The 27,945-nt window shown below is 36.9% G+C and overlaps 2 protein-coding genes and 4 long non-coding RNA genes across 14 annotated transcripts; 3 read left to right on the top strand and 3 right to left on the bottom strand.

Annotated features, from left to right (window-relative positions):
• Positions 1-41: 41 nt before the first annotated feature.
• On the bottom strand, positions 42-19,475 carry LOC136241267 (hydroxylysine kinase-like). 7 transcript variants are annotated; one of them, XM_066032454.1, is made up of 4 exons: positions 19,378-19,473; positions 16,307-16,396; positions 12,823-13,462; positions 42-1,110 (listed from the first exon to the last, which is right to left on the bottom strand). In XM_066032454.1, the coding sequence occupies exons 3-4, from the start codon at positions 13,315-13,317 to the stop codon at positions 502-504; spliced, it is 1,104 nt and encodes a 367-aa protein (XP_065888526.1). In that variant the 5' UTR covers positions 13,318-13,462; positions 16,307-16,396; positions 19,378-19,473; the 3' UTR covers positions 42-501. The 7 variants fall into 7 exon arrangements, 6 of the variants coding, with proteins under 6 accessions (XP_065888526.1, XP_065888528.1, XP_065888532.1 ...); XM_066032456.1 differs by lacking the exon at positions 16,307-16,396 and adding an exon at positions 13,519-13,545 and having other exon boundaries at positions 19,378-19,471; XM_066032460.1 differs by lacking the exon at positions 16,307-16,396 and adding an exon at positions 13,519-13,545 and having other exon boundaries at positions 19,336-19,442.
• LOC136241109 (uncharacterized) lies at positions 3,101-4,382 on the bottom strand. Of its 3 annotated transcripts, none has more exons than XR_010694166.1 (7): positions 3,963-4,382; positions 3,769-3,909; positions 3,669-3,724; positions 3,545-3,618; positions 3,430-3,497; positions 3,332-3,375; positions 3,101-3,275 (listed from the first exon to the last, which is right to left on the bottom strand). It is a non-coding gene; the product is annotated as an uncharacterized lncRNA (long non-coding RNA). The 3 variants fall into 3 exon arrangements; XR_010694165.1 differs by having other exon boundaries at positions 3,769-3,912; positions 3,963-4,381; XR_010694164.1 differs by having other exon boundaries at positions 3,769-4,379.
• LOC136241110 (uncharacterized) lies at positions 3,844-6,842 on the top strand. Its single transcript, XR_010694167.1, has 2 exons — positions 3,844-4,220; positions 4,281-6,842. It is a non-coding gene; the product is annotated as an uncharacterized lncRNA (long non-coding RNA).
• On the bottom strand, positions 7,971-10,374 carry LOC136241567 (uncharacterized). The gene is made up of 2 exons (XR_010694333.1): positions 10,038-10,374; positions 7,971-8,108 (listed from the first exon to the last, which is right to left on the bottom strand). It is a non-coding gene; the product is annotated as an uncharacterized lncRNA (long non-coding RNA).
• Positions 19,476-19,542: 67 nt separating the features above from the next.
• LOC136241160 (retinol dehydrogenase 13-like) lies at positions 19,543-23,695 on the top strand. Its single transcript, XM_066032336.1, has 2 exons — positions 19,543-19,739; positions 22,534-23,695. Exons 1-2 carry the CDS (start codon positions 19,572-19,574, stop codon positions 23,326-23,328), a joined length of 963 nt encoding a protein of 320 aa, XP_065888408.1. The 5' UTR covers positions 19,543-19,571; the 3' UTR covers positions 23,329-23,695.
• Positions 20,148-22,259, top strand: LOC136241161 (uncharacterized). Its single transcript, XR_010694202.1, has 2 exons — positions 20,148-21,407; positions 21,466-22,259. It is a non-coding gene; the product is annotated as an uncharacterized lncRNA (long non-coding RNA).
• Positions 23,696-27,945: the final 4,250 nt, after the last annotated feature.

The raw sequence follows: 27,945 nt of genomic DNA, 5'->3' as shown, positions 1-27,945 counted from the left end.
CATAAATAATTATGCTATTCAACTATATATTATGAGCTTTAATGAGGCTTCTCGAGTTATAGACAATTTTTATGCATCATTACAAATGATGAAATTTAAACATCTTAAAGTAATTTTCTCACAATACCATCACCCGTTCCATATAATTAGCAGCATTTTCCCCAAAAAAACATCTCCGCTCTCTCTACAGGTAGACTTCAAATTTTAGTCTTTTGTAGCTTGTATAAAATTGTCTTGGTGAATATGTGGTAAAATTGTGTTACTGCTGTTACTATGACAACGCCAAGAACAAATCCTCATGTCTCAAGTCCAAAAGTTGAAGTCTCCATTAACTACATTTAAGTAAATTTAACACTTGCCTTATAGCAAAGTTTGCTAGCTGGTGTTATATTATTGGACTTAGCCAGCATTTTTCAGGTGAATAGGCAGGTCCTGTTTAGTTTGTGCGTGATAAATACACATATAATATTCTACATATATACATATATAGTATTAAAGTATCTAAACTGATTTTAATGTCTGTCTCCACATTTTGTCAACTTCTTGTTTCGGAGTACTTAACAAAACTTTTAATACTGTGTAACTTTTATGCAGAGACTTTGTCCGACATAAATTGTCTGGCTGTGTTATTTGATTGTTAAGTGCATGAAGGTAACTTTGTGTCAAGCGAGCAGCAACAAGGTAGTAGAGACAATCAAATTCTTCATCATTCAGGGAGTAGTTATTAAGGTATCCAGAAACAGCTGGTACAGTATATTCTAATGGATTGGTGCAATCTTTCATCATCAAGAAAGCTATACAAACAGCTCCATCAAACACAGAGTGAGAAACAGTTGCATCCATCACGTCAATAACACCGGATAGTTTCCAAGAATTTTGGTCACTTCCTTTAACGCACAAGAGATTGTCACAATTCAAGTCGTTATGAACAGCTCCTATTTTGAAAGATGTCAACTTTGGCTTAACATGTTCTATATACAGTTTGAAGACAGATTCTAACATTTGCTTGTCTTCTGTAACAGTCACATTCTCCACAAGCAGCTTGTTATCTAGGAAGTGCTTGAGATCAAAGCACAAACATCTGGCCTCAAAATACAGGTGGGAAAATTTCTATAAGAGATAATAGCTAAATGAATCAAGGATACATACATAAGTATTTTTCTGGGATTTTGACATGTATAACATAGCAGTGTTGAAACCGGGTCACAACTACCGACCCAGATTTTACCCTGAAACTTAGGTGTGCACCAAGAGCTACATTTTGAGTGCTCAACTAGCGAGTCAAGATTCATTTGCTGTAATATAAGTGGGTGTGGCTTCATGCATACCTACAAACTTCAACTCACCCTAATATTAAAGTGGGCATGGCTCATGAAAGAAGCTTTCATATGTGATCAAATCCAGGTCATAAATGAATAGTCTGTAAAGTGGGTCAGACCCTAATGACCCTGACAAAATGTGACCAGGCTGACCCAACCTGGTTTCAACACCATAACATAATTAGTAATTTGCAAGATTAAATGTGACCAGATTTCTAACAACCCAAAATAAACATGCAAGCCTAATTTTTACAGTATAGGGCATTGATTACTGGATAAAACACTTGCACGTTTTTATAAGTTTCGTAAAGTTTCTTAAACGCTTTGTTCTTTGTGAAGAAAGGTAAAAACCTCAATATATCATCTCATTTGCAGTAGACCGAGGGGTCTGCAACTCATTTGAAAACTTGTACAGCCTGTAGAGATTTTGAAATCTAAAATCTTACATATTTTTGGGTACTTAAAATCACACGAATCAAATATCTTTGAAATCTTGCCATAAAATCTTAGAAATCTCATACAGGATTTTCTTCGAGTTGTGGACACCTCAATTGAAACATAAGATATGAGCATTTGTTTATGTCACGTCAAGGAGATAGTATGCGACCACTGATTTTGTCTTTGTCAGTGCTGAAGGGTGATACAAGTAAAAACCTATCCATCAATGGTTTCCCCTTTTCATGGTGAACAGTTGAACATGATGGTGCGAGTCTCCACTCTGCATATTATTCATAAGTTACAACTACTTTAGTAAGTGCCTGTAATTCATTTTCTGTATAAATTGATCTTTCTGTTGTTGCTACTTTGTATGTAGGGCTGTACCTCCAAAATGTCTTGGTATATGAGGCTGAAACATCAGCAGAGCATACACTTGACTAAGAATATAAATCTCTAAAAATGAATAATTATGTTGTATTTCACAGATCTGAAATATTAAAAGATTGTGATATATCAGCATATGTCCTAATGAAAGACTCTAAGTGAGCAGCAGTCTAGTGAATTGCCTTAGCAATTCAAACCAACTTGCAAGCCTGATCAACACCTTACTGAGGTATAGGCTTTGAACTATATTACAAAGTATTAGCTACTACTACTACTACTACTACTACTACTACTACTACTACTACTACTACTACTACTACTACTACTACTACTACTACTACTACTACTACTACTACTACTACTACTACTACTACTACTACTACTACTACTACTACTACTACTACTACTACTACTACTACTACTACTACTACTACTACTACTACTACTACTACTACTACTACTACTACTACTACTACTACTACTACTACTACTACTACTACTACTACTACTACTACTACTACTACTACTACTACTACTACTACTACTACTACTACTACTACTACTACTACTACTACTACTACTACTACTACTACTACTACTACTACTACTACTACTACTACTACTACTACTACTACTACTACTACTACTACTACTACTACTACTACTACTACTACTACTACTACTACTACTACTACTACTACTACTACTACTACTACTACTACTACTACTACTACTACTACTACTACTACTACTACTACTACACTGTTAAAACAGTTGGTTGCATATCACACCAAACTGCAGATGATATGCTTCCTCACACCGAGCATTCCATTTGTTGTCTGCATTACTGACCATTCTACCCATAGTACGTAATGCACACTGTATTCCCGGTATGATCTACATCCATAATGCATTATTATAACCATTCTAGCCATTGTATGTAATGCAGACTATGCAGACTGTTTTTTTTGGTATGATTAACATCCATTTACAATTACAAATACATATTTCAAAATATTGCTAATTATATTTATTGTTCTAGGTTTCGACACTGCATATCTGAAGATCTGAAGATGAATGACATCCATGGGAACTGCATACGGCTATCACTATCTTCTATTTCTGCAGTTGTTTCTATGGCATTATGGTATGCATTGTGAACAGATGAAGCCAAGAAACAATGTACTTACCATGCATGGTTGAAATCTCTTTCAGAAGCAATGCATAGCTAATTCTGTCAATTATTATAGATTATGAATTTTAATGTAAGAATTGTACGGTATAATACCTGTTGTTATTGAATCAGTTGTGTCTTAATAGCATAAGACTGGTCTTATACATTTACAAATCAGTGTTCTGGGAAGAAAAAATGTTTGATAAATCATAGCATTCCATAATCTTACCATGTTTGGTGGTCTGGCCATCCTGACTATATAGCAGTATTTCAATCCATGTCACTAGAACTAATTGCTGTTTGCTAGAAAGGATATGATATGTGACATGATAACACCTTTGTATTGTCCGTACCTGGTGTCACTTCATCCTGACCTGTCACTTCTGTCAACACTTTTCTGTCAGCATACCTATATAAAAACTAAAAGCCACTGCAAGTAACATAGTTACCAACCTGTTATCAGTGCTAGTATGTAAACCCCGGCCGCCGGAACTGAGAGAATGGCAGTTAATTGAACCTGCCCCCTGAGCCGCCGGCACAGGAGCCTGCGGAGCGCCTTCGTACAGTTCATGGTCGACTGCAGTATGTAGCCGCCTGCTAAAAAGTTTAGTCAAGCAAGAAATTATTATCAGTATAATGAAACAAACCGAATAGTCTGGTATGGTTCAACCCAGTTGCGGCAGCTCAGTCCAACACCGGCCTACACCATGCACCACCAGCTCCGACAACTTTAAGTACAGCCCTACTCAACAACCTCCGTTTGTGAATATTCGACTCAACGTCGTATGTCCATACGGTTGCTAACAAATTGCAGCTGTCGATAGCATCCTCACGTGAGTGTTATAGGGATGGTGACAATTAAATGGAACACGGGATGGAACATCGAATCATGTGAGTACAGCAAGGTTAGTTGTGATTCCAAGTATGTGAAATCTTATCTACTGTACGATTCCTTGTCAATGTAGAGTCACTTCACCATCACTTGAGGCGCCTACGCAAAAATAAACTGAGTCGGCTAGCTACCCGGGCTGAGCTACCAGACAATCACTCGCTGCCAAGTTTGTGGCGGACTACCGCTACTATGCTGCTTTTATTCCAGATAGATATGCAGTACTCATGTTGAAAGTTTGCAGCATCAGATTGAGGTCACTCTGCAATTGGTAGTCACTTCCACACTGCCAGTTGATGATGGGTGATGCACTTTCAACTGGAGTAATGAACTGTGATCATCAATATTTTTCCTTCTTGATCACCATTTTATATAGAGGTTTCAGAAGAATCTGGAAACACATATTTACAGAAAGCCATTACATTTAAACTCACGTCCGTCAATAGCCATGATGTTTTACAGAACTTAGGTCACTATGGATGTATAAAACATGGGGTGCTCTATTAGCATCTCGAAAACCACCACTGCAAATTGGCCACTGAACAAGTATGTCTTTAAACACTATAACATACCCATAATATTATTGTCTGAGGAGTATTGTAGCTTAATTCGGGCTGGTGGGACGAAATTCATGTTTGACCGAAATCTTTTTGGCGACTAAAGCATACTTAGTCACTGACTTTTCTCAAAATATAGTGCTGGATAATCTTTGTTTATATGTTTATATATAATACTGACAAGCATCTATCAAGAGTTCATAATAATGAACTCTTGCTTCCATCCTTCACTGTTTCTTTACACAGCCTCTGAAGTCAAGTTACAAAAATTCATACGTCCGGAAGTCTGAATCACATCTATTATTTTCACATGACTTCCAATGTTTCTTATAGATTGTCAGGGCTATTACATATGACATAAGGTTAGACATAATGGTGTCCTGTGATAATACATGTTTACGGATTCTTCTGAAACCTTTATGGATTAAAGTGAAAAACTAGTGAATTATCCTAATTGTAAGGTCCAAGGTTGTGTGTTTCTGCAACACCAAGCCAGCAACAAAACAGTTTCATATACAGCCAAGCCAACCCACGTTTTGTAGTGACAGTACAGGGTCAGGGCCCGGAGATTTTGAGTGGTCAGGGGGTCATGAACAATTTTATTGATCTGATGTGATATTTCATGTGTGAAGCATGTATATGTGTGATTGAATTCATCGCTTTTACATTACATTTTGTCACTTTTGCACAAGAATTCATCATAATTGCATCGTCTGCAGTAAACTAGCCGCTTATCACAGGGTGGATCATTTTGCCATAGAGAATACCACTTGAGACACTAGATACCAAAGGCCTTCAAGTTAATTAGTTTGTTGGCGAGTGACCACACCCATCACCAATGGTTAAGCAAAAATTGCAAAGCTGTTAAAGAAGCTGTAAGAAGAATTAAAGAGTTGTTTACAACAGTTGTGCTTTAACAAGATTGTCAAGCACTTGCTATAATCTTGTTTTTGTGTTTACTGCAGCTGCCAATCTTGTTAAGGATGATAAAATCAATAGCAAAAGAGTATTCTGCAAAAGTGACAAACTCTATTGCAAATGGGACAAAATCAATTGTAAAAACCTGTAAATTCAATGTCACGTCCTCCAGTAGATTGTATTATTCATGATACAATAAATTGTGAAAGTTTAGTTATTTGAGATTTGGCAGAAATTTGCTTTACTGACCAAACTAAGATAAGGCCACTTCAACTAAATCTTTTGTTTCTCGGGCCCGACCGACCCTATATTTTTCAGCATAAAATAATTATGTTAATCACGTGATCACCTTGCAAAGAGTGATAACGCCACGAAAGAGTTGCAAATTTATCTTTAAGCTCTTAAAAAGTAAGTAACACTAAATATCTCAACATATAGCTGCCTACTCACAAGTGATACAGCAACCGTAATGTAGCTTAGCCACCGCCTGACTCGCAATATCACTCTTCAGCTAGCAAAATAGCCTATTTTTATTTTACCGACCTTTATTTGGCTGAATTTCGCCCGAGAAACAAAGATTTAGTTGAAGTGGCCTAATGGTACTACTTATAGCTGGATCCCAACCTGGCTTACTCGCTACCACGTGGTTCCAAGCCCACTCTCTCCATTTTGAGATACCTTTTACTAGAACAAATCACTAATAAATTCAGCTACTACCCCAGATCTACCTGTGATTGGAATAACCTACTCATTGACACTATAGAATCTCAATCTCTGGAAACATTTTTAGGTAACTATAATATAATTCTTATTTTGTGATTTGTAACCTCCCCGAATATATCAGTTATAACTGTACTCTTCAGTATTCACAATCATAAGTGGCTACAGCTATGGCCCTACTTTTTTCACAGAAACTCTTTTAATTCAATTAAGAAGAAACCTTTTGCATATTAATAACCATATAATATGTGCGCTGTTCTATTACTTTTATACTAAGTGGCTTTTACTTTTATACTACATACCATAATATTCCCTTGCCAGCACTTTTGAGAGCTCTGTGTGGGGAAATCAAGTATTCCCATGGCATTTTCAAACTTTGTACAAACAGACTGTTAACTATATAGTTTGTTGCATTTAGAATGTGAAGAATATTTGTCATCATATAGTGCACAGTGGGTCTGCCAACATTTGCATGGGCAGTGGTCACAGAATGTAAAACAATGACCAGATGGTTTATTACCACACAAACTGTATGGGATGCAAGACTACATTTGGCTATAGGCCAACATTACTTTTATCTGTCACTGTGCAATGAAACCATTGGACAGTATACATCAAAAATTGTTCTCAACGTGTTTTAGTCAACTAACGTAATCCCATGTTACATACAAATATCCTGTAGTGATTCATATAGAATGAAATGACCAACATTAATTATTCTTGGTCCAGGAATATAGTTATAGTACACTAACACAACAGAATTACTCTCCTTGCACTTGCTTGTGCATATCCAGCAAATTCGCAGCAATGAATATATACTACTCTGGTGAACGATCAGCTTATTACCAAACATGGGAGGAATTATGTATAGTGCAGATTTTATTTGTGTTTCATCTTCCAGTTGTATTGGTAGGAAATAACATGCACGTTAGAGGTTTTGCAGGGAATGTTCACATAATATGTGTGCAGACATTGTGGGTGAATGTACATACCAAAACACATTACAAAATTCATAGCTACATGTCAACCCTCAATATTATACATATTTGCTAGAGATAGCCACTTGTTACAATGGCTTTTTAGCATATCCCAGTAAAACTTCTCGCTTTGTGCTTTTAAAAATCAATGTAGAATCCTCAATCCACTAGTCAGTGCATACATGGCTAAGGAATGTGTACTGCAAAACCTCTATGTATATACACTGCAATACATTTTTTCATTTTCACAATTTTAACATATATAGTTAACTTTCGTGGACAATGTATTTGTATTTGTGTGGTTATCTGCACAGTATGTGTACACAACCAAAAAGTTCATGAGTACTACACACAACACAGCACATTGATAAATGACTGAACACCTTGAGAAAACAGTTTTTAGTTTCGTATGGTTGATGAAAGGGATTCAGAGAATATCCCTCACTTAGACCTGTGTACAGAGTTGCTGTATGTTGAGTACACATTAGTTGGGCCAGTTGCCAGCATCATACATAAAGCCCGTATGGTCCAAGTACATCCATAAAAACACTGACCACAGGTCGGGGAAACTTTGCCTCAACAAGATACCAAAACTGAAAGCTACGTATTCTATTGTTATCTCCATACTGAAATAATATTGCAAACAGTACAGTTCATACAAAGTTATACAAGAACAAGACACATCTTTTGTATCACTGTTTCAACTGGTTGACGATGATCCAGTGTCAGCTCCTATCAAATGAGATAGCTTTCACTCTGCATGCACAACACCACATAATACACACAAAAAATGTTTAATGAGTGTTTCCACAGTTTCTAAAAATAATGCATAGCTACTCTATGTTGATTAGCATAGCTAATCAACATATGCATAGCTACTCTAAAATAACAATCATACATTTCAACAGAGCAGTCGTCATGCATACGTGTGTCAAACAGTAGTTATCCATACATGAAAATATACACCTAAATAAACAAAGCAACTACTCCCTGTATTTCAGAACTTGAAACCAGGTGAGCAACATTTCTAGAACTAACCCTGGACACACACAAAAGCAAACAAAAAGCAAAGCCTTCAGCTGTCATGTTAGTATGGTCATGCCTACCCAGTGAACAAGCACAGGAGTCAGTGCAGGCAAATCCTAGGACTAGTAACCCCGCAGGAGGCTGCACCATATCCCACAAGTGAAGGTGTAGGCACCCAAAGTCTCACCTACACCTACACCTACACCTACACCTACACCTACACCTACACCTACACCTACACCTACACACACACTGTACAATATTATCTAGCATATTCCGATTTAATATCATTTAAAATGGTTACCCATATCACTGTGAACAGTCTCCTCCACCTGATACTACCGTGCACACATACCCTAGTCACAGCTATCATTGAAATCTATATTAATGTAGTAAAGGTAGGCCATTGACAAAGTTTATCAGTGAGTTATATCATTAGGTGACAGTACAACCATGCACTTGCTTAGTTGTGAGAACATTAATTGAGCATGTACAGTGTATCTTAGGATTAATCTAAAATTTCAATACCACTATATATGAACCCATAAACAATAACTATATCTGTATACATCTGCTGACTTGCTTTTGAGGTTACAGGTCCATAGTTCTATTACATGAAAAACAATCTGGTTAATCAAGTGTTTTGAATGTAGGTAATTAGCTGGACCAAATTTGGATATCAAACTGGTCTAGCCGGACTGATTTTGTTTGACTAAATGGCTGGACCATTATTAGCATCTAAATGGGTCTACCTATAGGCATATGTAAATAATTATTATAGCCAACTCCAGCTAGCTCCTGTTTGTATAATGAAAGCCGTAGAGCAGAATAGCAAGTTATATTAATGTAGCAAATAGCCAACATGCAGTTTTAAAAGATTGCATACAGATACCCTCTACTGTAACTAGACAGAAACCGGTGTATCATTAACACTCACCTGCAGTACTTCAGTGGCTACCAAGGGCTGAATGGCTAGTTGCACCATTGCTAAGATGTACTTATATTACAAAAGTGCATGACTGCTCCAAACACAAGGCCACTCTAAATAAAGACTCTGTTTCCCGTCCTCCACTGGGCATACATTTATGCAAGCGAGCAGTCCATTTCCATTATAAAATTGGTAGCTTTTCCTGAACATAGCCAGCATAAAATTAAGTTGCAGGTAGAACAAAATGTAAATTTGTAGAGACTCAATGAACACTGACACATTATAAAATTGAAACTGTTCAGCATGCAAGAAAAAATGGAAGAATTATAATATTAGTGACACGGATGCAGGCAGTGGACTGGAACAGAGAATTTATTTGGAGCGACCAAAGCAATGCAGTTTCATTGTAGAGGCATGCATGAAGTTAGTCAACACGGATCAAATTTAAATTCGATTGACTAAGATTCAGCCAAACTTTCATTGGATGCCAAAGCTGGTTGACTGAAAATGGCCCAGCTGGGTCTGGGTATGAGACAGATGGTATTCATTATCAACTCTAACAGTTACACAACATATAAAGGAGCTTGGAACAAGGCTTAGAACCTACCAGAGTTTATTTAACCCACACTTGCATGACTTGTCACGGGAGTTATAATTGTAATCTATGGTTTCCTGAAACCGTTGCTTATCAAATACTAAGAACTCACTCTGTGCTTCAGTTTACTCGACTCGTCATGATCCTTCAACCTCTTTCCCTCGAGAGTTTCTAACAAGCTCCCAAACCCATCTCGCATCCAATGCTTTTGTATGCGCCTATTCATAAACGCTCCATATAAGAGGCGCTTATCTTCCCATATAAGAGGCGCATATCTCTGAGCTATGGCGTCATGGTATGCTCACAGGGTATGATATTTCATACCAATATGTTAGTGTGATATGCTAACATTTTTAGTATGTAATGCATGCAGATCTGTTTCATACCTTCTAGTGTAGCAACTCAGTATGCAATGCATACAATTTTGGTATGAAATGCACTCAGGCTTTTTAACAGTGTACTACTACTACTACTACTACTACTACTACTACTACTACTACTACTACTACTACTACTACTACTACTACTACTACTACTACTACTACTACTACTACTACTACTACTACTACTACTACTACTACTACTACTACTACTACTACTACTACTACTACTACTACTACTACTACTACTACTACTACTACTACTACTACTACTACTACTACTACTACTACTACTACTACTACTACTACTACTACTACTACTACTACTACTACTACTACTACTACTACTACTACTACTACTACTACTACTACTACTACTACTACTACTACTACTACTACTACTACTACTACTACTACTACTACTACTACTACTACTACTACTACTACTACTACTACTACTACTACTACTACTACTACTACTACTACTACTACTACTACTACTACTACTACTACTACTACTACTACTACTACTACTACTACTACTACTACTACTACTACTACTACTACTACTACTACTACTACTACTACTACTACTACTACTACTACTACTACTACTACTACTACTACTACTACTACTACTACTACTACTACTACTACTACTACTACTACTACTACTACTACTACTACTACTACTACTACTACTACTACTACTACTACTACTACTACTACTACTACTACTACTACTACTACTACTACTACTACTACTACTACTACTACTACTACTACTACTACTACTACTACTACTACTACTACTACTACTACTACTACTACTACTACTACTACTACTACTACTACTACTACTACTACTACTACTACTACTACTACTACTACTACTACTACTACTACTACTACTACTACTACTACTACTACTACTACTACTACTACTACTACTACTACTACTACTACTACTACTACTACTACTACTACTACTACTACTACTACTACTACTACTACTACTACTACTACTACTACTACTACTACTACTACTACTACTACTACTACTACTACTACTACTACTACTACTACTACTACTACTACTACTACTACTACTACTACTACTACTACTACTACTACTACTACTACTACTACTACTACTACTACTACTACTACTACTACTACTACTACTACTACTACTACTACTACTACTACTACTACTACTACTACTACTACTACTACTACTACTACTACTACTACTACTACTACTACTACTACTACTACTACTACTACTACTACTACTACTACTACTACTACTACTACTACTACTACTACTACTACTACTACTACTACTACTACTACTACTACTACTACTACTACTACTACTACTACTACTACTACTACTACTACTACTACTACTACTACTACTACTACTACTACTACTACTACTACTACTACTACTACTACTACTACTACTACTACTACTACTACTACTACTACTACTACTACTACTACTACTACTACTACTACTACTACTACTACTACTACTACTACTACTACTACTACTACTACTACTACTACTACTACTACTACTACTACTACTACTACTACTACTACTACTACTACTACTACTACTACTACTACAACACAAAGTAAGAACCAGTTTGTATTATGATTAAGGCTGAAACGAATAGTACGAATATTCGTTATTCGTTCGTTAAGAAATATTCGTATTCGTTAAGAAATATTCGTTAAATATTCGTAACAGATAATGTATACATTTAACCTTGAAAACATTTTGACAACTGAAAACTGTCATTTTAAAATATAATTTTTCGTCTTAATAATACATGTAAAGGACTTTTCTTTTTTAACATTTAAAGTTTTAGTAGTAATCAAAGTGATTTTGTCCCTTTCAAGCACCTAATTATACAGAAAATTCTTAAAGAATAATTCGTTAATTCGTTCGTTAATTTGAAGAATATTCGAATACCTAAAATTTAATATTCATTTCACCCTTAATTATAATCCATGCAATTTATGCAATAGGGCTGAACAAATACTAATACTTGGTGAGTACCTGTTAAGGATTTTGGTACTCAGATAGTATAATTGGTACATGAGTACTTGTTAAAATCATGTGACTCAGCTCACATGATGTATTTGTAATAAGGGAGTGACACAATGAAGGATGTAGAGTTTGATTGGCATAATTTTTTGGCAGAGACACTAACATCAGTACTTTAATATAGCGTGTGTATTATTATTGTTGCTACTTGAAAAGCTGTATTAAAACTGTTTAAGGTTGGTACAAAACATGTCAAATGGGTGTGCTACAAGTAGTTAGTATTTTGTGAGTACTTGATTGATAACTCTGGAAAGTACTCGAATACTAAAAGACCATGATCGTTTCAGCCCTATTATGCAATACGTGCATTGAGCACACAGTACACAATGTTCAAATGGACAACAGAAAATCCACAGTAACGCACACAACAGAATGCATGCTCTGCATGTACACACCTGTAGCGAAGTGCTCAATTTACCAACAAATTCTCCAATACTATATAGAAACTTTGGTGAGCATTCAACTTCAGATATGGGAACTCCAGGCACATACGTTAGCAGAAATCCCACATAGGTGACATCTTTTTTCATTTTAGTCTCTAACATATAACTTTTCTTTAAAGAAATAATAAATCTTCCTTCTGGAACATCAACTGGCTGTACAGGAAGAGAACAGTTCAAAACCTCTGCATTTATAAAGAACATTAGCTTAGATAGTGCATCAAAAAAGTCTGGAAACTTTGAATCTTTTTGGTTCATCACTTTGAAAACATACTCCTTGCTGCTACAACTTTCTGTGCCTGTACACATTTCCTTTATGTAATAGTTGCGGTCTTCATATCCATATAACAGTTTAATACAGGATGGGTCTATATGGGAAACAGTGTAATGGGCTTGCACAATCTGAGCAACTCTCTCATTTGATATCACCGGTGGAATAAATTCAGTCATTCACAGATCCTCAGATATTTTTGTAACAGTGAAAAAATTGTTTGAATTAACAATCGCTACAATTCACTCTGAAACAAATGTCTCACTAGAAGTCTCCTTACTGGATTACCGTCGCTACTTGTAAATTGACGTGAAACTATCACCACTAAATGCAAAAAAATATTGTAGTAACAAATTGATTGATTTATTGTCTATCCTCACAGTAGTCGGCAGAGCTGTTCTTCCCTACTGGAGCACACATACATACAACAGAGTACAAAAACAAAAACATACAAACACAAGAAACACAATTAACTACTTTAAGTGTAGAGATAAAAGTCCTTAACAGAGGAATTGTAATTACAATCAATTGGAATAGATTTTATAAGAGAATTCCACCATGTTGTAGCAGAGGACAGATTTACCAAGTCACACGCATTACACGCATTTTAGGCAAATCTCCAGCTCACATGCATGCTCACCTAAATCTCCAGCATTTCCAGTTACCTTATAAGTCAAACTCACAATCAAATCTTGCAGCTTATAAATGGACACGTCATAGATTTGCAAGAACACATACGAGTGCCTATTTACACAAGGTAAGCCATACAAACAGTAACCACTTGGCACACCTTTCCATAACAGGCATAAAGTTGGTAGGCACATGATCACACACTATGTGGTTTATTTGAACTTTGTCCTCCAGCGGTGCAACGGTTAGAATGGCATGTGATGATAGGTCAGATAGGATGTGAATTGCTCCCCAAAGTTGTTACAGTGGACGTGGAAGATAGTGTGGTAGCCAGATCATCTATATGGTGTGAAGTAACTAGCTACTAAACTAGAGTGTGAATCTCAGCCGCGGCACAGTTGAAAGCAAGGTTGTTCTGGTCACAAGCAGCCAAGATTATGCCATATATGTAGCCAACTACAGTGAATGAGAAGAGTATTATATTGAAGTGTCCTGCATACATTTGAAGGTTCCCTGATAAGCTAGCTTTCTGATTGGTGAAGTGGATCACAAGACTAAGGCAAATGAATATAATTAGCTACATCATACTACATAGCTAGCATAGCATAAATCTGCATAAATAACAGTGCATGTAGTGACTAGCTAGCTAGTTTATAGGGATCCACGTTTGCACTTTAAAATTACTGTATGTATGGTTGCCCAAATACATCGGGCAATTTCAAGCCCTCATGAATGTGGGCTCACCGCTGCGCATTTTAGCAGTGAGGTATAGGTTTGATGGCCCAGAAGAGTTGGGACCTTCAGCATTTTGATCCTCTCCACTTGGAAGCTCTGAGAGGAACGGAATATTTTTAGTGGTTGATAAATGGTAACTAGGTGGGTTGGCAAAACAGTCTTTACACCATGTGTTGTAACTATGCTGTGCTCCGAACACAATAGGAGGATCAAGGAGTAAACAAGGCTGTTTGTCATGATGGCAGTGGCGATAAATGGCACAGGCTGGCTTAAACAAAATTCCCCACACCTGGGGAAAATGGGAATATATAAGACCACTGCAATTGGTAATTATGTTTCTGGTCCTCTGAAAATAAGTTTTAGGTGCGGGCGGGCGGATTTCAGCAACAAAACAACTATGAAGTGACTGCTCAATTAGAGTATTTTGTGATTTACTGACTGTTCTATTAGAGTATATCGATCAGTACTATGCACTTTGCCCATTTCTTGCAGGTTTTCACTGATAAAACACAAATTATGGCATTTAGATAGTTAGACTTAAAATACTTGTTGTAGCCCAATATTTGTTTCAGAAATCCAGGTTTTTCAAAAAGCTGATGCAGCCATTTTACCCATGTATTTCTGAAATTTCACATTCTCCAAAAAAGGATGCGGGCGGTGGACCAGAAACATAATTACCAATTGGAGTGGCCTAACTATGACTGGGGGTTAGGTGCATTAAGAGCACTCAGTACAGCCCTCACGACTCTGAGGTTTGTACAGTAAGGTAGGGGCGGGCGTTTCCGGACAAAGTGTGCATGTTCTATACCATATGCGTATTTTGTACCGTACGCGTATGGTATGTACCATACGCGTATGGTACATACCATACGCGTACGGTACGATTTTCCGTACCATACGCGTACGGTATAGACATACGCGTACGGTATAGACATACGCGTATGGTACGTACCATATGCGTATTATGCCTTTTCTCAGTATCTTCTAGCCTTGCCATCACCTAGCTACAATGGGCTGTCTTTACAAGTATTTCTAGCTGAGCAAACTTAGAACACAACACAATAATCTGCTTACTACTGAGCTGTAACTATAAATTTATTCATCAGCACACACATGCATTTTATCCTAGCTTGCCATGCCCATGCAATACCCACTATAGTCCTATACTAATGTACCTAAATCTTATGTACATGATCTCACTCTGTCTGCAGAACTTTACATAAATGGTACTGTGCATGTATGCTACTTTATACATTAGCTATCAGAAGCATGCAGATGGTCTTATATAATATACTCAATTATAAGTGTGGATAACTGACAATTTACAACAGAATTGGGTAAATAAGCAAGGAGAGCAATTACAACATGCATGGTAGGTAGCTAGTAAGTTCTAACTGAATTATACATATATGCATATACTGCTTGTGCAAAGCTAATAACTGGAAAAATGAACTTCGTAAGTGTCATCAGTTGTGCAACATGGCTCCTCACTGCATGTATTTGCATTTTTATATACTATATGTACACTCTTCTTCTTTTGAGGATCCAATTTCTTGTTTACTTACTTTTCTTGTTTATACATACTGCAATATATTCATCACACTGGACCTACAGCACAAATTAATGTGGATGTTGTTAACTTTAAAGAGTACATTCAGATAAGAGTAGCTAAACACATTGTCTTCCCATCCACAAGCATGACAGTAAGTAGCGAGTAGCTATACAACGCACTTAACAATAATAAAACAATGCTACTTAATATACATTCATTACTGAACTATACATTAGAACTCATAAACTCACCATAAAATCTCTGCCATGTTATGTTTTCCTACTTCATCTCAGCAGGCAATGCACATGCCTCATTCAATAGCAAAGATTCAGCGAACAGAACTACAGTTTAAAAAAATTTATTGCACAATTAATTACTATGCACATCAGTCTTATAGTATAGCATGTCTAATATTGCTATAAGCTGCATTTATAGGCAAAACAGACTACTGTATATAATATTATTAATCAATAACTGAAAGTACACAATAACAACTAACTCTTACAATTACAGTTCACAATATTAATGTTACAGGTATGCATAAATTACATTATATTACATCATGTCACATCATTACATTACATCATTAACTCTATTATAGATATGAAGGAGGATTAGCATTTGTAATAATGGCCTAGTTTTTGAATTTTCATTGTATCAACAATGGATCATGAATCCAATAAGAAGCAATATATATGTAGCAATTGCAGCCACAATGTACTGTGTGGAAGAAAAAACAAAACTTAAAATTTGCCATACGTTGTCAGTGTGTGCAGTTGCTATGCAACAACTAGATAATTTGTGACCGGATTTGCAAAAAGGTACCTTTTTCACAGACAAAATTTTACCCATGCATGCATATTTTGAAATTTGGGGTTTCGTAAGTTTTAGAACATATACCTCATAATTGCCTGCATGCAATTATCCATGAGTGTACAGTAGCTACTAGTATCTATCTGCATTTTGATACTAAGAGCAAGATTATCAGTGTAAGGAGTCGAGTGTTACACCATTTTGTTTGCTGGTATGTAAAATGTGTGGGAAAAGTACCTTTTCACAAATCTGGTCATTTTAACTCAACTATTCTAAAGAACGTATACAGTATACCAGCTTGTGTACTTTCAAATCAATTACGCTGTGGATAAATGAAGTCATTTATTATAAAAATGCAAGATGGAAATCCATGACAAATAAGGCAGTAGACAGCGGGACGAGGCAATAAATCAATATGTACAAAAGTCAGAAGACATCAAGAAAATAATCCACAGGTGCTTATACATAAACCATCATAATTATATGGGTGATGGCTCTGTTGCACGTGTTTTGTGGAACTGTCAGATGCTTTGATGAAATGAAATGTTAAACAGACAACGAGATACATTGTTATAGCTAGATATACACCAATGCATGACTACGTATAAATTAAGACATATTATATTTAATCCCCTTCCTTTGATTTATACTTTTCAGACTTATACTGTATGCAGCTAGGTGTTATCATGTTTTTCGTACAGCTTCCAACCCAGATGATTGACCTTTATTAGTTTTGACAATGTAGAATTTCATCAGATCCTACCAGATCAGCAGGACTTAACACAATTCAAGACTGGATCTGCCAACAGTGTGATGAATTCATGATTGTTTTTATCATATATTGTCCTAAATCAAGATGTCAGTTTCATCACTTATATATAGTCATGCGAGATATCATGTTATTCTTTTATTTTAAGGAATGCTTTATTTTAAATAGGTTTGCATCATGCAGTAAAGTAAATTATATCTTAATCACAGTAAAGCTAAATTGATCTTAGCTCTAGAGAATAGAACAGCTATAATCAGATCAACTTACCCTGCCACTCACTAGAATTGACACATATAAATTCAGCTTTTTTCCTTCCACTGCTATATGGAACAACTTGCAACCAGAGACTTTTGAAGCTTCATCTATCACCGTGTTTAACAACCTTATAAATGAACTGTAAAATTGTAATTAGGTAGCTGTATATATAGCTATATATTTTGATTTGTATATTGCATTTATACTCGCTGTGCGAGGTCTTGCAATTATATAATAATAATAAAATATATGATTGCTCTATTAGAGTATCTCGATCTTCACTGAACAGAAAGACTAGCTCAGTCCTCCCCCTCCCTCTTCCCCGAACAGAAATGAAAGCAGAGTGCCATCAGGCGTAGTCAATAGGTACGGCAGTACAAAAACCTTCTGCTTGATATTATACGCATACCAGGTTAGCTATACTCAGATGGTACGATTTTCCGTACCATACGCGTATGGTTGTACCGTACGCGTATACGCATATGGTATGTACCATACGCGTATGGTACAAAATACGCATATGGTATAGAACATGCACATGTATTAGAAATTTGTTCAGTTCTCCTCGAGAGAAAAACGGATTCTAAAATGCTTAGTGCCGAATTGTAGCTAATGAACTAGGCTATCGGTGGTATAAATTGTGGATGGTAAAGTATAGGGTGCTAGGAGAAAGAGCAGTTTAAATTTGCAGTTTGAGAAAATGCCAAAAATTTATGTGGCTGGGGTTTCCGGACACCACTTAAAAAAGGCGTACCTGCCATCGTTATGGAAAATGCTGCACTCTATTGAGTGTCATGGCTCAGCAGAGACTCAAAGCATTCTATTAGTCTGGTTACTTTGTTGGTGACAGCGATTTTTAAGAAGAACTGCTACCAGCCTTGCTCGGACCATGCCGGCGAGTGTCTTGCAGCGCTTTCAAAGATGCGACATTTAACTGTAATCTACTGCCTGGAAATCTGTATCAGTCCTTGCCTTAACACTGAAACAGTATAGTTAAGTAGTGTGGCCCCGCGGATCCTTACTTGGGGCTTCTCCGGGATGCTGGTTGTGTTGATTGCGCGTGCCAGTTAACACGTCGCAGGTAATGGGCTTGGATTCCAGTTGTACTATCTCTAAATCATATATCCGTTCACTGAGTAGTGTGACTGATCATTTGTGATGCCTACGGTGGCTTAGAATTACAAATGGTGCCCTCAATCTCCTGTTAACATGCGTAGTGAAAGTTTTTACACAAAAATATTTTACACGCGCAAGCAAATTGTGATGTATCTCGGTAATCCTTAAAGCTATCGAAACAAAACTTTAGTATTTTATAGTACACAAGTAGGGTACTTAAGTACTTAAACCATAGCCTGATCGGTTTCTATTCCATCATTCAGTAGCGGATTAAAAATGAAGTGTCCGGAATACCCAGCTGTCCGGAAACCCCCTTACTTACCTTACTGCCAGTTATACCATACCGGTAACAAACATATCGTTACTCACAAGTTTATAGGTTAGATTCTCCTCGGGAATCTCACAGACATAAACCCAACGCGACCCACAGCATAAGGAGGACGAAAACCACAATCAATACAAGTACATTAATTAGCTTAGTCACATGCACAAAAGTGGTGGGTTTCACAACGCTTCATACCCGCGGGCGCCCCGGAGCGAAGGGGTGGAGGAACTGGCGAGCGATGTCTATAGATCAGCATCCATACAATGTTGTGGCAATTGGCGTAGTAGCACTAGGAGTAATTCTCGTATTGTTGAGACGCTACTTCAATGGCGGTGTCTGTTACTCGAAGCGATTACTGGACGGAAGGACTGTTATTATTACAGGCGCCAATACTGGCACAGGAAAAGTACCTGAGGAATAGTATGTAGTGTTTTGCAGAGCATTTTTCTGTGCTATAAAACACTCAGTAGAATTATGCATAACATTTTACTGAAACAAACCACAGTAATATAGTGCAAACAATTTCACAGGACATTAAACAGTACTGGGGAATATAGTATAAAATACTACATGATATTTCATTGTGGAATTATGACAAAAGAATATTGCGAGTAATTCCACAATATATTCTCACTTTACAAATAGTGATATAATGACTATAAAATAGTGTACTTTATTTCACAGCAAATTTTAGTGCATTGTAAAATGCTTTGTAGAATTCTATTACCACATGTATGTGTTCATCTGATCATGAGGCTTTGAATATTAATTATCTTTACAACATCAACACACACAGAGCTATTATCATATAATTATTTATTATAGTAGTTCATCCAACTTGCATGGACTGTGGTAGTATGCAAATCATCGTGGACTTGTGATTTCATCACTGATTAAAGACTGGGTGTATAGGGCTGTGATGAACCAACAGCAGCAAAGCACCTTTGTATAAGCTGCCATGCACAATCCAATCCAAAGTAAATGATCACTAAACAATGTGCATGCTACTGCATGTGGACAGCCACCAACCGAAAACTGAACTTCCTGACTTTATACACCAGTGTTCTGAAACTTCACAAGATGGTAAATATTCAACCTTCCATTCAAATCCCAATATGAGTATATTCCAAAAAGCATCAGCTTTTATAGAAAGTAACATGATTCTAGCATATGTGCATGGCATTGCATTGAATGAACAACTGAATGCAATCATGAGAGTGTATAAGTATGCACACAAAACATGATTGTTTGATCAGGTACTATCACCATTAGCTACAATCGTTGGCTTTTGTCCACACCATAGTCAACTTCAGACATTGCTGTCAAGTATGGCCATGGATATTATATGCTACCTATGGTATGGCATACTGACTGGTTATGTTGCATGGTTGATTTCTTGGTTCTCCAAATCGTCAGTCTTAGAATGGTGATAAAGACTCGTGTAAAAGTACTTTCTATTGGTGTTAGTATTGTAGTGATGTGATCCCTACACACACCATGTCCACTTGCCTCATCTACAATAAATAATCAGGTCTTAGACAGAGATGATCTGTACGCATGCGCACAGAGCATACATGTATTCCGGGATGTATTCTTGTGAAACTTCTTCCTGTTTTCATTTCCAAACACTCTGAAATGTCTCTGCACGGACTGAAAACATCTTGCTGTTTGCATAAACCATCACCAAAAGCTTCCAGAACGACGAACTTCCGAGAGTCGAACAATTCACGTGATCGTCACCATGACAGTAACCACGTGATAGAAACGGCGGGAGCTCAGTTCAAACTGATGAAGACGTGGACGTCGTGCAGGATGTTTGAGAGAAGGCCTAAGCTTCACGAGGGTATTCTTTTAAGTCTGGGCGTTTTGATGGCATAAGTAAAGGAGATGTTATAGTTCTTCAGTGATGCCAGCCGGGATAAAACTGGCGGCACCAGAGAGGTAAGTTGCAATTGTGACTGAACGATGCGATTTAATCTAATTTTTATGCATACATGCACTTTCATTTGTATAACTGAAAATTTATTGTTAATGGTAGCCCTATAGAATGGCTGCCATTGAAGTAACACAACAGGTGAGGTGATAGCTAGCTAATGCCTAACTTGTATGGTTGTCGAATGTAAAAATTTCAGGTTGTAGTGTTGGCTAACCAACTTAAGGTGATCCAGATGGAACATTGTTGACTACTAAACAGACGAAACATTTGTTGATGATTACTAAACAGACGGAATGCTTGTTGATTTCTTCACAGATGGAACATTTGTTGTTGATCTTTTCACAGATGGAACATTTGTTGTTGATCACTAAACAGACGGAACATAATTTTATGTTGATCACTAAATTTGTTGATCACTAAGCAGATGGAACATTTGTTGATTACTAAACAGACAACACATTTGTTGATCACTAGACAGACGGAAATTCGTTGAACACTAAACAGATGGAACGTTTGTTGATTACTAAACAGACAGAACATTTGTTGAACACTAAATGGACAGAAATTTGTTGAACACTATACAGATGGAACATTTGTTGAACACTAAACAGATGGAAATTTGTTGATCACTAAACAGACAGAACATTTGCTAATCACTAAACAGATGGAGCATTTGTTGAATACTAAACAGATGGAAATTTGTTGATCACTAAACAGACAGAACATTTGCTAATCACTAAACAGATGGAGCATTTGTTGAATACTAAACAGACGGAACATTTGTTGATCACTAAACAGACGGAACATTTGTCACTAAACAGATGGAACATTTGTTGATCACTTAACAGACAGAACATATGATTACTAAAGGACAGGACTATAGCTATGTACTGATGCAGGACATGTTGTATTACTGTATGCTTTTAGTTTTGGTTGTATTTTTGTAAGTTTTTTGTGTCATGAAAAATTATAACAAAATTAGTAGTAAAACTGCAATGGGGAATTCTTCAATGGTTTTATAGAAAATTTAACAAATGAAATACAATAAGTTTGTCAGATGATTTGTGATAAGATTCACAGAAAAATGCATTGCAAATTCTATAAACAATTCTACAATAAGTATCACAATAGATTCCTTAGGTGATATTACTTGCTATAGTGTATTCAATTGGCCAACAATTCTATAGAGTATGTGGATAGTCATATTTGTTGTAAAATCTTGCATATTATTTATCAGTAACTTTTCCTGTGTGGTATATGGAAGGAGACAGCCATTGATCTTGCAAAGAGAAAGGCCAAAGTGATTCTTGCTTGCAGAGACGTAGAGAGAGGAACTCGAGCAGAGATGGAAATTAAAAAGGCAAGCAAGAGTGATAAAGTGATTTTCAAACAACTGGACCTAGCTTCCTTTGCTTCCATTAAGAAGTTTGCCACAGAAATTTCGAAGGAGGAATCTAGGATAGATATTCTGATTAACAATGCTGGTATAATATGTCCTTACTGGAAAACTGAGGATGGTTTTGAGATGCAGTTTGGAGTCAATCATTTAGGACATTTCCTGCTAACAAATCTGCTGCTTGACCAAATAAAAGAGTCCCCATCTGGTAGAATTGTTGTTGTTTCTTCTATAGCACATGAAAGATGCAAAGGAATTAATTTTGATGATATCAATAGCACAGAGTCTTATGATCGTCGAACTGCGTATTGCCAGAGCAAACTAGCTAACAACCTTTTCACACTGGCTTTAAGCAAGCGGTTGTCTGGAACAAACGTTACTGTTAACTGCCTTCATCCAGGAGTTGTTTACACTGAATTATTACGACATATAAAAAGACGATGGTTCAAGATGATCATCCTACTGCCTGTAACATTGCTCATGATGAAGACACCATGGCAAGGTGCCCAGACAAATATCTATTGTGCAGTAGCTGAAGAGTTGGAAGGAGTTTCTGGTCACTATTTTGCTGATTGTAAAGAGAAGAAACCATCACCGGCAGCTTTGGATGAGTTGGCAGCTGAGCAACTGTGGTCTCTTAGTGTAAAATTAACTGGTCTGTAACTGTGAGGTGTGTGTGTCTGAGACTTGTGTAGGCTCACATTATGTGATGTGACGTAGATGTATGGTGTTTAATGTCTACTAAAATTCTTCCTATTAATTAAACTACTCATCGTTTAACTAAAGTCACTTCATTTGAACAAAAATAAAATCCATAGGTTATGTTACATTTTTAACTGGAGACATGCAAGCATAGGCGATTCTAAGGGGAGGCCATGGCCCCCCTGCTGAAAATAACTTTTTATACAGAGAACATTTCTGCACATTAGGTAATGATGACTATGTCCTTAATCTCAATAGACTTCTAGTTTACCAAAGGACAAACAATAATACAGGAGCGTACGCAGGAATTTTGAAAAGGGGTTTCCACTGCAGCTAAGTGACTGTTATATTAGAGTAGTTTATAGTTTATATTACCTGACTGCTTTCTTAGAGTATCTCGATCTTTTCACCAAAATCATAATTCAGAACAATGCTATAAGTGTTGCTATCATGTGTAAACTATGATAAAAGTTTAAAATATGTCGTGTTCCATGATAAATTTCAGATTCTAGAAACCTGAAGTTTCAATTTCTTAATGTTTCAAGTAGTGTGTAAAATCCAAAGGGGTTTCCTGAAACCCCTGGAAACCCCCTTCAGTACGCCCCTAGTAACAGTATCTGTACTAGAGAACAATTCAACTTCATGTAATGTTCACTTACTCCAGGGTATATGTTTATATGTATACCTACCCAAAGAAAAGAGCTGAAGAATCCCAGTGTGTGCATATTTGGTTTACTGTTTACTTTACTAATAATAGTTGTCTCTTGGTTGCTAGGAGATTAAACATTCAAACCACCCAAGAGAGTGACCACTAATGTACCAATGTCAACTTCTCTGCAGTACAGAAACCTAACAAAATCACTTGTAATAGTGTCTCAGCACATAAAAGAATGCTAGCCTCAGCACAACAAGTGCCTTACATCAGAGAATGCTTACTACAAGCAGTGTTATAGGTCACTTGTGTCCATGCAAAGTATAAATTTGTCCGCGCAAGTTTGGATTTGTCAGGACAATTTGTCCTCACACTTAAGAATTCTTATCACTGCCACATGCAAGTACAAATGTTAAAAATTGTGATTGTATATACATGGGAACTATTTTCTTTGCAATAGCTGAAAGCTATACTTTATTAGTAGAGAAAAAGTCAATTTTTGCACACATTTTTGAATTCAATCTAAATTATCTCCTCAGTACCAATCCAGTTTCAATTTGTTACTCATAGGAGGAACCATAAACTTAAATGCCACAAGACTTGAGTTGCTTATATAGACTCCTGCAACCCACCTCTCTGAGATATTAAATAGCTGGTGAATTGAAAAGCTGAGATCTGTTTTGGCCATGTTAAGTACATCAGGATACTGGTGTAAATTCAAAGTATGCCATGAGGATCCAACTTGGGAATTCCATGCACTTCACAATATTTTATACTTGTACTAGGTACCTGTGCAAGTAGTTTTGCATGGCCAATCCACTTTTCCTTGTCACGGTCTCACACGATGTTTATAAGCACCTCTGAAAAGGTGTCCAAAGCTGAAGCATTTATTGGCCACTCGCCTGCTGCACAATGAGTTGGCAAGTTTCAGGCCAGCAGGCCAGGAACTCTACAACCGGACCTCATACAACATGGTGCATTTGACAATGTTTCAAAACTATAGTAGCTACGCAACACAATAGACTAGCATGCTCATTGTGCAGCAGGCAAGTGGCCTATAAATGCAGTCAGCTTGAGACACTTTTTCAGAGGGCTTATAATTTCTAATCGGTAAAACATCGTGTGGGACACCGTGATGGGAAAAAGTGGATTGGCCATGCAAGACTACTTGCAGAGGATAAAATTCCAAAAACTGGATCCTCATGGGTCCCCGGGTCCACTGTTTATACCTACCCCTTCTCTTTTGATATAGGACATTATGTCCTGCCAAATACAATTATGGTCAGACATTGGCTAATTTGTCCAGAAAATGTCTGGTGTCCGACCGTTATCTGGAGCACTGATGTGGTGACGTGACTAGTGTACAAAATAATATCAAGTGCTACATACAGAATGTCAACTCTCTCATGGGACAGGACAAGATTAGATATATGAACATGTATATTGGAATTTGTGATAGTCGTTCACTGTTTAAAAAGTAGGGGATCAGGCATTTTCATTTGAATAATAGCATCCATATTCTCTATAAGGCTAACTTGCTTGGTTAAAACCAAACTAATTGAGTAGGCTTTGAAGTTTGAACTATACAACAAGTATTCTTTTGACCATGTCAAGTAGGACTGTTGAAGAAAGAGTAGACAATGCATTACAAAAGTCTGGAAACTTTGAATCTTTTGAGTTCATCACTTTGAAAACATGCTCCTTGCTGCAACTGTTTCTGTATTCCTTAATGTAGTACTTGCTATCTTCTTATTCATGTATTATAGTAGTTTAATACAGGATGGGTCAATAGGGGAAACAGTGTAATGGGCTTCAGAGCAACTCTCTCATTTGATATCACCGGTGGAATCAATTCAACCATTGACAAGTCCTCAGATATTCCTGTAACAGTGAAAAAATTGATTGAACTAAATGAGCATTCGCTGCACTGCTCTCATTAGTTATGGATTATGAAACACTACTGGCAACACTTGACATACCACATAACATAAATTGAACCAAACCAGATCCTCAGACACCACTAAAAATTTATATTTTAACAGAGTGCCTAGAATTTGGAATCACCTCCCTGTCATTGATTTGGATCTTAATGTTCTTACCATCAAGCAAAATCTACGTATTTACCTTTGGAATCATTTCCTATCAAACTTTAACTCAGATATCAAATCGGTACTTACTCCTTTTTGTTTCCTTGTGTTAATTGCAGCAAGCACCCGAGAACTCCAAACTTTGACTTTCTTTAACACACTGGCTATATATAATCAATTCTTACTTGTAATTCTCACTTGTACTTAGTAGGGTATAGCTAATTATAATTACTTATTAAGTGTAAATTCTGGCCACTGGTACAGGATGCCAGTGGACCATCAGTGCTGCTCCAGCAGCAATGTAAAGTTTTTTAAATAAACAACATACATACCCTTGGCATAGAACATAGATAGTTTAAGCGGACGAAAACCACAATCAATACAAATACAGTTGAATCTGTGAAATAGTCAAGTGTACGATAGTGGAGCCAGTGCGAGGAGCAGTGGAGAGATGTAAACATAGACGATTCATTCTAAGGGGGGGCCATGGCCCCCCTGCTGAAAAATAACTTTTTAAAAATCTTGGGGAAAAGTTGCAGTATAGATTGGCATTGTCATTTTAAGCATTTTTTCATGTTTTTAGCTTAAATTTTAGGCTGTTTTCAAGCCTTCAAAATACAAAAATCCTGCAGCTTCTGGAGGTTGCACCCCCCAGATCCCCTGAAATTCTACTTTATATTACAGCCAAACAACAATAGTCATGCTGTTCCCTACTTGGCGTCCCCTGTAGGTCAGGTCTAGAATCGCCACTGCATGTAAGTCTACCGAGAACATCTCTGCACATGACTATGTTTTCTTAATCTCAACAGACTTCTAGTTTACCAAAGGACAAACAGTAGTAGTATCTGTACTAGAGAACAATTCAACTTCATGTAATGTTCACTTACTCCAGGGTATATGTGTACATACTTTGAATTTACACTAGTATCCTGATGCACTTAAACATGGCCAAAACAGATCTTAGCTTTTAAATTCACCAGCTATTTAATATCTCAGAGAGGTGGGTTGCAGGAGTCTATATAAGCAACTCAAGTCTTGTGGAATTTAAGTTTATGGTTCCTCCTATGAGTAACAAATTGAAACTGGATTGGTACTGAGGAGATAATTTAAATTGATTTAAAAAATGTGTGCAATAATTGACTTTTCTCCACTAATGAAGTATAGCTTTCAGCTATTGCAAAGAAAATAATTCCCATGTATTTGCAATCACAATTAACATTTGTACTTGCATGTGGCAGTGATAAGAATTCTTAAGTGTGAGGACAAATTGTCCTGACAAATCCAAACTTGTGCAGACAAATTTATACTTTGCATGGACACAAGTGACCTATAACACTGCTTGTAGTAAGCATTCTCTGATGTAAGGCACTTGTTGTGCTGAGGATAGGCATTCTTTTATGTGCAAGTGATTTTGTGAGGTTTCTGTGCAGCAGAGGCATTGGTACATTAGTGGTCACTCTCTTGGGTGGTTTGAATGTTTAATCTCCTAGCAACCAAGAGACAGCTATTATTAGTAAAGTAAACAAAATATGCACACACTGGGCTTCTTGGGCTCTTTTCTTTGTCCTGCCAAATACAGTTATGGTCAAACATTGGCTAATTTGTCCGAAATTGTCTGACCGTTATCTGGAGCACTGATGTGGTGAGGTGAGCACTGATGTGGTGACGTGACCACTGACAGTGCATAAAATAATATCAAGTGCTATGTTAGCCCTCTCATGGTACAGGACAAGATTGGATATATGAACATGTATATTGGAATTTGTGATAGTCATTCACTGTTAAAAAGTAGGGGATCAGGAATATTCATTTGAATAATAGCATGCATACTCTCTTTTA

Source organism: Dysidea avara, chromosome 12 (genome assembly GCF_963678975.1).
Source record: "Dysidea avara chromosome 12, odDysAvar1.4, whole genome shotgun sequence".
Taxonomy (NCBI): Eukaryota; Metazoa; Porifera; class Demospongiae; order Dictyoceratida; family Dysideidae; genus Dysidea; species Dysidea avara.
This window is presented reverse-complemented; position numbering and strand designations above follow the sequence as displayed.

Bases quoted from the DNA above. Each gene is read 5' to 3' on its own strand.
- LOC136241160 (XM_066032336.1), top strand. From the start codon at position 19,572: ATGTCTATAGATCAGCATCCATACAATGTTGTGGCAATTGGCGTAGTA. The intron at 19,740-22,533 runs GTACCTGAGGAA...GGTATATGGAAG, and splicing joins CCAATACTGGCACAGGAAAA to GAGACAGCCATTGATCTTGC.
- LOC136241267 (XM_066032455.1), bottom strand. From the start codon at position 13,317: ATGACTGAATTTATTCCACCGGTGATATCAAATGAGAGAGTTGCTCAG. The intron at 1,111-12,822 runs GTGTGTACATGC...TATCTCTTATAG, and splicing joins AATTGAGCACTTCGCTACAG to AAATTTTCCCACCTGTATTT.